This window comes from Phoca vitulina, unplaced genomic scaffold (genome assembly GCF_004348235.1).
Source record: "Phoca vitulina isolate PV1807 unplaced genomic scaffold, GSC_HSeal_1.0 scaffold2, whole genome shotgun sequence".
Taxonomy (NCBI): domain Eukaryota; kingdom Metazoa; phylum Chordata; class Mammalia; order Carnivora; family Phocidae; genus Phoca; species Phoca vitulina.
In genome coordinates, this window is record NW_022589705.1 from 66,501,104 (window position 1) to 66,514,762 (window position 13,659).

The 13,659-nt window shown below is 52.4% G+C and overlaps 2 protein-coding genes and 4 non-coding genes across 6 annotated transcripts; 1 reads left to right on the forward strand and 5 right to left on the reverse strand.

Moving 5' to 3' along the window:
* Positions 1-1,883: 1,883 nt before the first annotated feature.
* On the forward strand, positions 1,884-6,294 carry BEST4 (bestrophin 4). The gene is made up of 9 exons (XM_032430440.1): positions 1,884-2,035; positions 2,124-2,218; positions 2,792-3,025; positions 3,208-3,362; positions 3,810-3,887; positions 4,168-4,365; positions 4,487-4,567; positions 4,672-4,826; positions 4,988-6,294. Exons 1-9 carry the CDS (start codon positions 1,884-1,886, stop codon positions 5,259-5,261), a joined length of 1,422 nt encoding a protein of 473 aa, XP_032286331.1. The 3' UTR covers positions 5,262-6,294.
* A 2,531-nt stretch (positions 6,295-8,825) lies between these two features.
* On the reverse strand, positions 8,826-11,558 carry RPS8 (ribosomal protein S8). Its single transcript, XM_032430452.1, has 6 exons — positions 11,471-11,558; positions 10,965-11,071; positions 10,409-10,508; positions 9,827-10,002; positions 9,459-9,588; positions 8,826-8,989 (listed from the first exon to the last, which is right to left on the reverse strand). Exons 1-6 carry the CDS (start codon positions 11,472-11,474, stop codon positions 8,880-8,882), a joined length of 627 nt encoding a protein of 208 aa, XP_032286343.1. The 5' UTR covers positions 11,475-11,558; the 3' UTR covers positions 8,826-8,879.
* Positions 9,109-9,177, reverse strand: LOC116627049. Its single transcript, XR_004298406.1, has one exon. It is a non-coding gene; the product is annotated as a small nucleolar RNA SNORD38 (small nucleolar RNA).
* LOC116627052 lies at positions 9,693-9,762 on the reverse strand. Its single transcript, XR_004298407.1, has one exon. It is a non-coding gene; the product is annotated as a small nucleolar RNA SNORD38 (small nucleolar RNA).
* LOC116627059 lies at positions 10,588-10,691 on the reverse strand. Its single transcript, XR_004298409.1, has one exon. It is a non-coding gene; the product is annotated as a small nucleolar RNA SNORD46 (small nucleolar RNA).
* LOC116627012 lies at positions 11,159-11,238 on the reverse strand. Its single transcript, XR_004298392.1, has one exon. It is a non-coding gene; the product is annotated as a small nucleolar RNA SNORD55/SNORD39 (small nucleolar RNA).
* Positions 11,559-13,659: the final 2,101 nt, after the last annotated feature.

Genomic DNA, 13,659 nt, shown 5'->3' on the forward strand with positions numbered 1-13,659 from the left:
CTTAGGAGTCAAGATGCTGGACACAGGGCTGAGGGAGGTCTGCATCCCTAGGCCTGAGTCCCAGACCTGTGGCCTTGTCAGCCCTGTGGAATAGGGATGGGGAATGGTCAAGCCAAGCCCCCCAGAGCCTGGACCAGAAGCCTAGCAGTGTGGCCAGTGTACAGGACCCTGGTCCCAGGGCTCAAGCCCTTGTTTAGCCCCAGTTGGGCCACTTCCAGCCTTTGGAGTTGTGAAACTGAACAAAGGAAACCTCATTTAAAATAGAGTCCGGGGCGCCTGGGTGGCTTAGTCGTTAAGCGTCTGCCTTCGGCTCGGGTCATGATCCCGGGGTCCTGGGATCGAGTCCCCGCATTGGGCTCCCTGCTCGGCGGGAGGCCTGCTTCTCCCTCTCCCACTCCCCCTGCTTGTGTTCCTGCTCTCGCTATCTCTCTCTCTGTCAAATAAATAAATAAAATCTTTGAAAAAATAAATAAATAAATAAATAAAATAGAGTCCGGTCGCCAGAATGGGGGGAGTTCTCACACACTACCAATTTGTCCTCAATTGCAGACCTCAACAGGAAGAAGCATACCTTGCATTTTCCAACTGGAAAGGACCTACTTTACTACCCCCTGCAAGAGGGAGAAAGACTTTTTCCTTGTAGAGCAAGAGTCCAGCCAATGAGAAGTTGTCACAACTCAGCCAATGAGAAAACATCACCAACCTCCAGTGGACTTTTGCTCAAAGTAGCCCCCACTCAACTTCCCTTTTTTTTCTCTATATAATAACATTCCCCTCCTTTGTTCTCTGGACTTGCCTAGGGTTTGCTGTAGCTTGCATATCCGCAGATTCTGAATTGCAATTCCTCTGTTTTTGAATAAGCCCATTTTGCTGGTAAAATAACTGGCTGTTTTATTTACAAGCTCCACCAAGTCCATCAACTCAGGCTTTGAATCCTGCCTCCAATGACCTTGAACAAGGTCATTTACCTCTTGGAGCCTCATCTGTAAATGGGGATGTTTCCTGCCCTGTGGGGTTGAGATGAGGATTCCATAGCAGTGCCTTTGGCACGGTGTCCTCAGTCAGTGCTCTGCGATCAGTAGCCGTTAGGATTATAACAATTTATCATCATGCGTCTGTCTTCTCACCTGGAGCGTGGGACACTAATCCCGGTCAACCTGGTTTCAAGGACATGATGTCATCTGTGTGAGTTGTAGGGTCAGTGTAGATGGCACTTCTGCTACCCAAAGACCAGCCCAGCCCTGCAGGGGTAGGGAGACACATCTAGTTCCCAGGACCAGGGGAAGCTGGGTGACAGCCTCAATCCATCAATGATAACCTCGGGCCAGCTAAGCTTTATGGGCCCAGCAGATATTTAAGTGCATGCAGTGTATGGGCTAGCCCAGTTCTGCTTCCTCAGCACGGGCCACTGCCCAGAACAGGTAGGCCGGTGTCACTGGGAGGTGGCAGTACCGGGGGCCTTGGGAGAGCAGCTGTCAGCAAGACCCCAGCGGGTAGCATAGTTGTGGGTTCGGGCTAGAGTTGGATCTTCTGCCCTCAGGAGTTGTGATCTGGTTCCTTCTGGCCCTGCGAGTAGAAGAGGATCTCGGGGAAGGCTCTTGCATGAGAGCTTATAGATCTCAGCTCCCCTAGGCCCATCCCATCCTGGCTTGACCCATGTACCACTGAGTTCTGGAGAGGGGGTGGGGGGATGCTTTGTCTGCTCTGAAGCTTCTTCCCCTTGTCTACTGACACAGAGTGAAGGCTGGGTGTGCGTGACCAGAGTTGAAGGGAGGGTGCCTGGGAACTAGGCTTGGTGAGAAGGCAAGCTACGGAGATTTGCTGGGAAAGGGGGACAGCTCTGGGGGCAGCTCATGTGACCTCCCGCCCAGGACCCCAGCACCATGACGGTTTCATACACCCTCAAAGTGGCAGAGGCTCGCTTTGGAGGCTTCTCCAGCTTGCTTCTCCGCTGGAGGGGAAGCATCTACAAGCTCCTCTACAAAGAATTCCTCCTCTTCATTGCCCTGTATGCTCTGCTCAGCATCATCTACCGGTGAGGGTGAGGGCTCAGGGCTGGCCTGGGGCGGGGGGCTCGGCTGCCCGCTTCCCTCTAACCCAGGCTTACAACTGACCTTCCCCAGGCTCCTGCTGACCCAGGAGCAGAGGCATGTGTATGCTCAGGTGGCCCGATACTGTAATCGTTCTGCAGATCTCATCCCCTTATCCTTTGTACTGGGTAAGGCTCCCTCTAATTCTCCCTGGTATCCTTCTGACCATCTTCCCTGACCTTTGGGTTGAGGTGATAGCTCTGAGGGTCAGAGTTACCCCAGCAGCACAGCCTACAGGTCAACCAGAGCAGGCTCAGCAGGCATGGGACTTGCGTCCAGGGTCCAGGATTTCCAGACGGCTAGACCCTGCCTGTCACTTGTTGGACCCTCACTCCACCAAGGGACAAGACACCTGCTGGCTTCAAAATCCCACTCTGTGTCCTGGAGAGGAGCTGGAGAGAGGTGACACCCCCTTTCCACCTTCCTGGGAAGCAGGGCTCAGAATTAGCCATTACTTGACCACTTCTCTGCAGGAGGAGGTTTGCACTCCTCCATCCTCCAAGCCTGGCTTAGCAAGGCAGAGGCTTTAGGAAGAGGCGTTCCCCCCGACAGCAAGGCAGGGTATGGAAGCCAAAGGTGTCCTTCTCCCTGCTTTGGTTCAGCCTGGCCTGGACCGGGTGCTCCGGCTGGCGGGCAGGGCATGCTGACTCCCAGGCCCCCCATCTTCCCTTCCCGTCTCCGCTTCCATGGCGGCCGATCAGGTTTCTACGTGACCCTGGTGGTGAACCGCTGGTGGGCCCAGTATACAAGCATCCCGCTGCCAGACCAGCTGATGTGTGTCATCTCGGCCAGCGTGCACGGCGTAGACCAGCGTGGCCGCCTGCTGCGCCGCACCCTCATCCGCTATGCCAACCTGGCGTCCGTGCTGGTGCTGCGCTCGGTCAGCACCCGCGTGCTCAAGCGCTTCCCCACCATGGAGCACGTGGTGGACGCAGGTGCGGACAGGCGCCCCTGGGCTCGGCCAGGCCAACGCAGGCGCCATGCTGGGGAGCCCAGGGGCGGCCCCCCGGGGCCAGGACCCGAGCGTGGGCCTCCTGGGAGGGGAGGTCTGACCCCCGGGGGGCACGTCCTAGCGGCAGGGGAGGTGTCTGCGCCCCCACTCACTGTATCTCCTCAGGTTTCATGTCCCAGGAAGAGAGGAAAAAGTTCGAGAGCCTGAAATCTGATTTCAACAAGTACTGGATCCCCTGCGTCTGGTTTACCAACCTGGCAGCCCAGGCCCGGAGGGATGGGCGGATCCGTGATGACATTGCTCTCTGTCTGCTCCTGGAAGTGAGTCGGCTCCAGACCAGGCCTGTCTGACCTCCCTGGCTCTGCAAACTGGAATAATAATTTTAGTACTTAGCACTTAGATGATGCCAACAACTGTGTACGGCACACAGCTGGAAGCACTGTCCATACATTAACTCATTTGGCCCGCACAACAGCCCTTGGGACATCATTACCATCCCTCTTTCACAGGCGAAAACCTGAGGCACAGAGTGGAGAAGAAACTTCCCCAAGTCACACAGCTAGCCAGGGGAGCTGGGACTCAGGCTGGTTCCACAGTCTGTGCTTGAAGCTACTTTGCTAGGCTGCTTCCCATCACGCCACCCCCTCACGTTAACACCCCAGACAGTGGGATGGGCCTCTAGGCCGAGTTTGTGTTGGGCTCCCCTGTTCTTTCCCCATTCTTCCCTCCTCTCCTCCACTGACATCCTCTTCCTGCTTTTCCCCCAGGAGCTGAACAAGTACCGGGCCAAGTGCAGCATGCTATTCCACTATGACTGGATCAGCATCCCTCTCGTCTACACCCAAGTAACTGCCTCTCCCCTCTCCCGTCCCACTGCCTACTGCATGTCCTGTGCTGCATGTGACACGGAGAATTAGAGATGGTACCTGCCCTGGGGCAGTGCAGTCCAGAGAGACACTGAACAACCAAGGGCTCATCCTCAAAGCATCCCCGGACCCCCCTGAGACGCCCCCATCCCCTCTGATGCTGCCACACGTTTTACTTCCTTGTCAGATTCCCTCACTGGCCCTCGGGGTCAGGGAGGGCATTTCTCCCTGTCTTACTCAGCCAGGCTTCCTTCTCTAGGTGGTGACCATAGCGGTATATTCCTTCTTTGCCCTCTCCCTGGTTGGCCGCCAGTTCGTGGAGCCCGAGGCAGGGCGGGCCAGACCTCGGGAGCCTTTAGAGCCGGGCCAGGAGGCGGCGTCCACCCTGGGGGACCTGGACATGTATGTGCCTCTCACTACTCTGCTGCAGTTCTTCTTCTATGCTGGCTGGCTCAAGGTGGGCACATAGGCCGGTCATACCAGCTTGCTCGGTAGAGATGTGGGCCCAGGGCCCACCTCACCTTTGGGGACAGAGGATGGGGCTCTGAGCCCAGATAACACTGTCTTACAACCTGTAGGTGGCCGAACAGATTATCAACCCCTTTGGTGAGGATGATGACGACTTTGAGACCAACAAGCTCATAGACCGCAACTTGCAGGTGGGCAGAGGTCTGGGGGCAGCGCCTTGTGCTTTCCTCCTTGCCAGCGCTGGGCCTGGGTGTGGAGAGGACAGGGGGATCCTGTGGCTTGCTGCCTGCCCCAGGTGTCTCTGTTATCCGTGGACGACATGTACCAGAACCTGCCTCCCGCCGAGAAGGACCTGTACTGGGATGAAGACTCCGCGCAGCCGCCCTACACGGTGGCCACGGCCGCCGACGCTCTGCGGCCTTCCTTCCTGGGCTCCACCTTCAACCTTCGGTGAGCGGCCTGCGCTGGTGGAGGCAGGGCTTGACCCCAGGTCCTCACCACCCCTCTGGGGGCGCCAATGACTCGGTCGCCTCTGCTCCCCGCCCTCTCGGGAAAGCCAGCCCTGGGGTGGCCCCGCGCCAGGCTCGCTCAGCCCGTCCTCCCGCCCGCAGCGTGAGCGACGACCCCGAGCAGAGCGTGCAGGTGGAGGCGTCCCCAGGGCCCGCTCGGCCGCTGCCCGCCGCACAGACCCCACTGCTCGGCCGCTTCCTGGCCGCGGGAGCACCCTCCCCGGCCATCAGCCTCAGGACCTTCGGCCGCGCGCGAGGAGCCCCCCGGACCCCGCATGTGCTGCGCTTCCGAGCGGAGGAGAGCGGCGACCCCGAGGCCGCGGACCGCATCGAGGAGGCGTCAGTGGGGTCAGAGGACGAGGCCGGGGAGCCCTGATCAGAGACTGCCGGGCCCAGGCCGTCCTGCCCGCCTCGGCTCACTTTCCCAACCCCCTGCTGACCTCCGGCGCTATTAGAGCGCTTGCTGTGTCCTGAGCCGGAGAATTTAGGGACGGACCTTGAACGGGGAAGATGGCGGGGCCAGCGTCGGGGCTGGGAATGTGCCCATTTTGGCGGGAGAAGGTAGGATGGCTTGCTTGGGTAAAGTGAGGCTGGGATACATGGGCGGGGCCTAGAGGACAAGAACCCAGACGCATTGTTAATTTCCTGAGCAATAGGTTGCTGGGCACGTTCTCAAACCTGCAGGAGCATCAGCGGCACTAGGCACTAAAGGGCCTGTTCAGAATAATTGCGGGTGTCACTCCCAGCGCTTCTGATTCATTAGATCTGGGATGGTACTCAAGAATTTGCATTTTTAGGAAGTTCCCAGGTGATGGTGCTGCTGCTGGTCCAGGCATCACAATTTGAGTCCTTTATAAAAAGATGTTGAGGATATACCTTATCCTGATAATCTTACTCTGAAGAGGGATCAGAGTGTGGGTGCTGGGGAACTTTTGCTTTACCTGTAATATTCAACTTTTTATTTACAATGAGAATATAATCGTTTATTACTTGTGCAATTACAGTTGTTTAAATTGGCATGCTGTGAAGTGGGATAAAGATAATACGGTAAAAGCTTGGGAATCTGTCCTGGAGGCTGATCAAACTCAGATGTGAAGGCAGTTGTACACCACCCAGCCTAGACCTTGGGTGGATGTTTGGACTCTGGAGTGCCTCACCCTTCTCTGCTCCCACCAGCTGAACAGGAGAAAGCACGATTTATGGGGTGAAAGCTGTGAGTTCAGCTCTATGGTGGGCCTGCAGTGTTGGGGGGGAACCAGCCTCATGGAGCATAGATCGTGTTGACTGAACTGAGCTCCACTCTCCAAGTTCAGCCTCCACTAAGGAAATTGGTGACTGCCAAAACAGAATCTTAAGATCAAAGGATGGGGGGGCGCCTGGGTGGCTCAGTCGTTAAGTGTCTGCCTTCGGCTCGGGTCATGATCCCAGGGTGCTGGGATCGAGCCCCGCATCGGGCTCACTGCTCAGCGGGGAGCCTGCTTCTCCTTCTCCCTCTGTCTACCACTCTGCCTACTTGTGCTGTCAAATAAATAAATAAAATCTTTTTAATTTTTTATTGTTATGTTAATCCCCATACATTACATCATTAGTTTTAGATATAGTGTTCCATGATTCATTGTTTGTGCATAACACCCAGTGCTCCATGCAGAACGTGCCCTCCTCAATACCCATCACCAGGCTAACCCATCCTCCCACCCCCCTCCCCTCTAGAACCCTCAGTTTGTTTTTCAGAGTCCATCGTCTCTCATGGTTCTTCTCCCCCTCCGATTTCCCCCCCTTCATTCTTCCCCTCCTGCTACATTCTTCTTTTTTTCTTTCTTAACATATATTGCATTATTTGTTAAATAAATAAAATCTTAAAAAAAAAAAAAGATCAAAGGATGGGACCGATGACAGGACTCAAGAGGGAAGAAACAAGGGTGTAGTCGAGGTTGAGCGCAGCCTGACATCTGAGGCTGGCTTTGCTACTTTCCTGCTGGGCAACCATGGGTTACAGGATACCTAAGCTTAGATCTCAAAGTCTTTAGAGACAAAAGCACCCCAAGATAGCCATTCATGTAGGTGTTTGAGGTTTTTCATAGGGTTAACGGGAGTTAGCCTTGCTTCAGGGCAAGAATGGTCAGCTGAAGGCTTCGGGAATGAACAGTAGATGAATCCAAGACTCTAAACACACTGGTACACACTGGTTCTAGTCACAGATTAGAGGAAGAAGTGAAGGGGAGATAGAATCTTGTACAGCTCAAATTAGGAAATAAAGGCGAAGTGTCTAGTGTGGCTTTGCTACTCCTGACCCATACTGTAAACAGCTAAAATTATGGTGCTGCAGTAAGATAACCACCGGAAGGAAGGAAAAGTACGGTACAGGCCTCCCAGAGCCAATGGTAAGGTTTTAGAAGGCTGGGTTGCTTTTTGTATGTCCTGAAGTTTTTGTACTCAAAAGGGGGGGGGTCATCTCCTAGTTCATCTTTCCCTATTGTCTATTCACAGAACTCTGCCATTTAGCTAAGCTAATGAACCAATTGGATCTTCATTTCTTTGGCTCTTAAGTTATGCTTGTACTTTCCAACTTTAACTTAGATAAAATCTTAAGTTTTTTTTCTTTTTTAAATTAATTTAGCACATTTGAGTGCTTGGTATGTTGCCATGCACTTCCAGGTACTGGAAACAGAGCAGGAAACATACCTGTTCCCCTGGAGTTCTATTCTAACTGGACAAAAAGGAAAATGAGCAAAACTTATGCCCAACTAAGGGATAAGGAGAAAAAGCTGGGGTAAAAGATTAACAGCACAGAAGGGACTATAATTTAAAATTATCAGGGAGGAACTCACGAAGATCTAAGACCTGAAGAGTAAGCCATGTGGGTATGTGAAGGAAAATGTTTCCAACAAATGAACTAGCAAGCGAACATGCGCTCAGCAAGGCCAGGATGATTAGCACTGTAGAAAAAGGGACCAGGTCACGTTGAGTTCCATAGTGTTTGGGTGTTTGGTAAGGCTTCTGAGATGGGAAGCTGTCTTGTCACAACCCCATTGATCACTATTGCTAGGACTGTTGGGGACAACAGAAGCCTTCAGCGCTATTTGCAAAAGAGTGGTCAGGAGGTAGAGGTGGTGTTAAAGGTTGAACCAACAAGATCTGGGGACTTTAGATGCTAGAGTGTAAGGGCAAAATGACCCAAGATTTTGATTTAAGCAGCTGTATAAAGGCAACAATTTGCTATAATCAAATAGCTGAGAAACTATTTGAAAAGGGAAAGCTGAGGAATGTTATCAGTTTTTCACATGTTCACCTTTGAGAGTCCAATTATGATATCCAAGTGCAGGTGTTAAGCAGGTTTGGGTTAAAGTTAAAAAAATGCAGCACAAACTACATTTCATACCAAGAGCAGACAATGTGGCCAAGCTGAAGACAAAGACCTGACCCTTGCAGATTTAGCAATGCAGAAATCACTGGTTATCTCGCACACTTGAGTAGTGAGGGGGGGAAAGGATTAGGGTTGAAGAGAAAATTAACTTCAAAAAGACATCCAAAAGCTGACAGGATATGTCAATGTGTACAACTTGCTATCAACAATACCAAAAAAATTTGGAACCCAATTTCAGGGTTTCTAGGCCATCCATGAACCCAGGCTGAAAACTTCAAGCTAAAACCTTAAAACCAAAGTTCACACAGGAAAAGGGTACAGGATCTCTCAAAGAGCCAAGTTCACAGAGGCAGCATGGCTTCAGGTTCCAATCAATACCCCAGTAATATTGGGGGCCCAGTGCTGGGATAACTCCCTCATACAGTCTATGCTTGCCCTGCATGCCATGTCCCTCGTTCCCACTGAACACTAGCCTTTGGGGTGAGAAATGTTCCCTCAGCTATATAAAGGCACAGCCCACATCTAGGACTGGCCTTCAGTGAGAGCGTGCCAAGCAACTGGATATTCACACGTGAACACAGGACAGGACAATAAACACCTTTATTACATGGCTGAAGATAGGAGGAAGATTTATTTGCCTTTCCGGGCTTTGATTTTCCTCAGATAGAACTCTAGCTCCTTGCCCTCTAGCACGTAGCCATCTGCTCGGCCACATTGGCCTGGTCTTGAAGCGATGCACGCTGCAAGATAGTATGCATTCATTAGCAAAATAAGAGTGGGGCCCTACCCAAACCTAGGTGTCTCCTTAAGGAAGTCCATGTTGGTTCAGGTATCCTGGGGGCAGGCTTGAAGCCCAGTGTCTCCTCAGATACACTTTATCGTCACTCTAAGTCAGTAGCAGAACTGGACAAAGTTTTCATCACCGAGACAGCCCCCTCAGCCCACACAGAGACTTCTCAAAATACTTCTGGAAGTTAGAGGCAGAGGCCAAGCTGAGGCCTATGACTCCTGCTCACTATTTCCCATTTCAGCTTCAGGCTAATGGGATGACCACATGTTCTGAGTTGTGCTTGTATGCGGTCATCAACTCTCCTAGTGAAGCCTCTACCACACAGCTGGCAGGCAGTTAAAAGAACAAGGGGCAAGAATAAAATGCAGAGGGCACACTGTATCTTGTGACCCAACCCCCCAATGCAACAGCCATCTTACCAAGAAGCTTGCCCTGCTGGAATTGCTCCTCCAGAAGACTGCTGATTTTGGCATTCTTTTTCCTTTCATCATATTTCTTCTGAATTTTCTTTGATCGTTTTTTGTTTAAAATCTCTTCCTCCTCGGGCGTCTGAATAAAGGAGATAGATGGGTTAGCTGGGGCTCCCCAGGCCCTGGCTCAGGGAAGGAATGTCCCCACAGGCTTGGGCCCTGTACATCCCAATCCCTGCTGCCTTCCTCAGCACTAAAGGCTTTCATCTCTTTCCCTTCAGTAGCAGAACTGGACACAGTTTTCATCATAAGAAGGCTGGAATGAGGCTGGTCTCCCCTCACCCCCACAGGGAAGTTGGCTCCCCCAAAACACGCACCAGCTTGGCCCCCTTCTTGCGGCCCAGGGGCAGTGCATAGTGGGACTCGTACCACTGTCGGTACGGTGTGCTGTCAATGAGCACAATACAGTTCTTCACCAGGGTCTTCGTGCGGACCAGTTCGTTGTTGGATGCGTTGTAGACAACATCAATAATCCTTGTTTTTCGCGTACAACCTGCTCACGGGAGAATTTCAGAATCAAGTCTTACAGACCAGAAGCCAAATGGCCTTGTTGTCCCCTACCACCACATCTTCCCGCCCAAAGTGCCTAAGAAACAGCAAGGGAACTCTAGTCTGTTACCCAGCTATGGGGTGTCAGCTCATCTTCCACAAAGCCACCTTTCCAGAGATTAACTGGCAACCACACATAGTGTCTAGATTCAGTCCCAATCCCTGAAGCTATAGGAGTTTGAGACAAAACAGGATGGAAAGAATTCTCCAGCTACCACAACCTTAACAGCTTTCAAAGAGAAACTTCAGTATCTTGGTGGAGGCCACGGACTTCCTGTTAAAAGCACTTACTGAAGCTTAGAAAATTTTAGGTGTGGAGTTCCCACCCACTCCTGGAGGGCCTCACTCACACTCAGAGCCCCAGGAGAAGTTCCCCACGTCTAGCCTCAAGGCACGGTACTTCTTATTGCCTCCCCGGACTCGGACTGTGTGTATGCGGCGGGGGCCAATCTGGAAAAGACAGACAGGAACTAGGTTATCCAGGAGAGCAAGACAAGAGAAGGCAGGGAACCTAGGCTGGACGGAGGCAACACAGTCAGTGTAACTATGACAAGTCCTAGCATTGGCAAGTGGCACACAGGTGGCCAAGACGGCCACAACCACCCCTAAGGATACTTTTTCATCACTCCAGTTACCTCCAAGAGGAAAAATCTGATTCCAAACACTGAAAATTAAGTCTCTATGCAACAACAAAAAAAATACCGGGTTTCTGACTATCATCCGAGGAGCGCACTCCCTCCAGGCGCCCTTGAAGTCCTAATACGTAACATCTGTCTCCATTCAACCTCTTTAGTCTTAACCAACGCGTAAAGGTGAGGAGGCCGCCCAGTCCCCCAGACGAATCAGAGCCCTGCACCACCACCCGCAGCGGCCAGACCACGCTGGAGACGAGGGCCCCGCACGCACCTTAGTGTTGGCAGCTGGGCGTCCCAGCTCATACTTCCGCTTCTTGTGGTAGGGCTTTCTCTTGCCCCCGGTCTTGCGGCGCTTGTGCCAGTTGTCCCGAGAGATGCCTACATGGGGAAGCAGGGCGCGAAAGCTTTAGCCACGGGGGCTCGGGCAGGCACCTCGCGAGCCCCAGACCCCCGCAACGGGCGGGCCGCACGCTCAGCTCTCCAAGGTTGGCTTCCCCACTGCGCACTCGGCAGTCTGCAGCATTACCAAGGTGTCATCCTCCACATGCGGCCCAGCCCAGGCACTTTCCCGCGGCAGCCATGTTGGCGGCGCCCGCAGCACCCAGCCCCCGCAGCCACCGGAGCGAGCCTCGGCGGCCAGAACCCGAGCACCACGCTCCTCGTGGCTGCTCCGTGCCAGGGGTCGGGGCGCCGGCACTCCTGACTTGGCTGCGAGGCAGGATGGCACTGGATCGAGCTCATCCCCCCTCCCCGGTCCCAAGGCAGAGCGACACTCACCCATCTCTCCCGGCGCTGGCTGCGAAAGAGAAAACGCAAAGCCTCACGGTCCGGTTTGTAAAACGCTGTCCCGCCCCTTTACGTGTTTTCCGGGCGCCGCGGAGAGGAGCCTGGAGTCGGAGCGCGACGTAACTTCTGTTTCTCCGAGCCTCCGGCCGCGAGAGGAGCGTCCGCGCTCCGAATCCCGGGGAGGGCGGTGGGGATGGCTGTGCCAGAGGTTGAGGGCTTTAGGGCACACCCGAGGGGGGAGTCGCCTGCTTGCTTTACGTTTTGAAAAAGGCTCGCTTTAGAGCTGGGCGCGGCTGCGCTGGGAAAGGGTGGAAGACAGTAGGGATGGAGACGAGTGGTGGACTTGGGTTTTGTTTGGAAGGGTTTGATGATAGATTGGACGTGGGGGTTAGGAAATGGGAGGTGTGTCAAGGATTCCTAATTCCTCATTTGATCATTTGGAATGACAGGCTGCTGGATGTTCATGTCTGTTCATCCTTATAGAAGAGCTTGGACAGAAGATGTTACTTTGGGAATCGGCCGTATACAAACGGTAATTCAAGTCCCCGGAATGAACGGAACCTAGGGACAGAGCATAAAGCACATTTTCCTTGTAAAGTGTACTAAGTATCTGTTTTAGGATTTGTGGGATATGGAGTCTGTCACAACTACTCAATTTTGCTGTTGTAGTGTGAAAGCAGCCCTAGACGATAGTTAAGGAATATGTGGCAGTGTTCCAATAAAGCTTAGGGTACTGGGATTCACCTCTCATGAAATATGCTTTTGATTTTTCCCACACATTTAAAAACATAACCATTCTTGGCGCATGGGCCCAATCAGCATCCAGTGGTGTGCCAACCCCTAACATAAAGAAATACAGGAATATGTTCTAGGTCCAAGACTTGAGGAATGTGAGCATTTAAGGCCAGGTAGAGAAAAACTGGCAGAGGAACGGAGGAGCAACTGAGTAACGGGAAGACAGCCAGCACAGAATGATGTCATGGTCTAATGCTACTGCGAAGGCTAGTTGAAATGAGGACGAAAAAGTGATTCTTGGATTTAGTAACTCGAAAATCTTTGGTAATATTGGCAAGAGCAGTTTCTGTGCAGGGGAGTGAGCAAAATTTAAAATGGAATAGGAAGTTTTATTTTTATTTTTTTAAAGATTTTATTTATTTGACAGAGAGACACAGCGAGAGAGGGAACACAAGCAGGGGGAGTGTGAGAGGGAGAAGCAGTCCTCCCGCGGAGCAGGGAGTCCGATGCAGGGCTTGATCCCAGGACCCTGGGATCATGACCTGAGCCAAAGCAGACGCTTAACGACTGAGCCACCCAGGCGCCCCTATTTCTTATTTTTTTAAAGATTTTATTTGACAGAGACACAGTGAGAGGGGGAACACAAGCAAGGGGAGTGGGAGAGGGAGAAGCAGGCTTCCAGCTGAGCAGGGAACCCGATGTGGGGCTCATTCCCAGGACCCCGGGATCATGACCTGAACCGAAGGCAGACGCCAAGGACTGAGCCACCCAGACGCCCCAAGTTGTTTTTTTTTTTTTTTAAAGATTTCATTTATCTGTTAGAGGGCATGAGTCAGGGGGGAGGGGCAGAGGGAAAGGGAGAAGCAGACTCCCTGCTGAGAGGGGAGTCGGATGCCGGGCCTCCATCCCAGGACACTGAGATCGTGACCTGAGCTGAAGGCAGACACTTAACCAACTGAGCCACCCAGGCGCCCCCAGAATGAGAAGTTTTTTTTAAAAAAAAGATATGGTATATGTAAGCAATTCTCTCAAGAAGTAGGACTTTAAAGGGAAGGAGAGAAGGGTACCTGGCTGGCTCAGTTGAAGGAGACTGTGGCTCTTGATTTTGGGGATCCTGAGTTCAAGCCCCACGTTGAGTGCAGAGATTACTTAAATAAACTTTTAAAAAAGTAATAAGATAGGGGCGCCTGGCTGGCCCAGTCAGTAGAACATGCAGCTCTTGATCTTGGGGTTGTAAATTCAAGCCCGACACTGGGTATAGAGATGACTTAAAATCTTTAAAGAAAAAAAAATAAATAAAGGGGAGGAGACAATGAGGCTGGTGGCTGGAGGGAAGCAGATCATAGGGCAGTATTGAAAGGAGTAAAGTGCCTAATGGATAAGTCCTTTTACAGTCTGCTCCAAATCCTACCTCATCTCTTTGAAGGGAGTCTCTCAACATTATC

Bases quoted from the DNA above. Each gene is read 5' to 3' on its own strand.
- RPS8 (XM_032430452.1), bottom strand. The intron at 10,509-10,964 runs GTGCGTGCGGGG...TGTCTTTTCCAG, and splicing joins GCCCAGCTGCCAACACTAAG to ATTGGCCCCCGCCGCATACA. The intron at 8,990-9,458 runs GTAAGATGGCTG...ACTATCTTGCAG, and splicing joins CCAGCAGGGCAAGCTTCTTG to CGTGCATCGCTTCAAGACCA.
- BEST4 (XM_032430440.1), top strand. From the start codon at position 1,884: ATGACGGTTTCATACACCCTCAAAGTGGCAGAGGCTCGCTTTGGAGGC. The intron at 3,363-3,809 runs GTGAGTCGGCTC...CTTTTCCCCCAG, and splicing joins CTCTCTGTCTGCTCCTGGAA to GAGCTGAACAAGTACCGGGC. The intron at 4,568-4,671 runs GTGGGCAGAGGT...TGCCTGCCCCAG, and splicing joins TCATAGACCGCAACTTGCAG to GTGTCTCTGTTATCCGTGGA.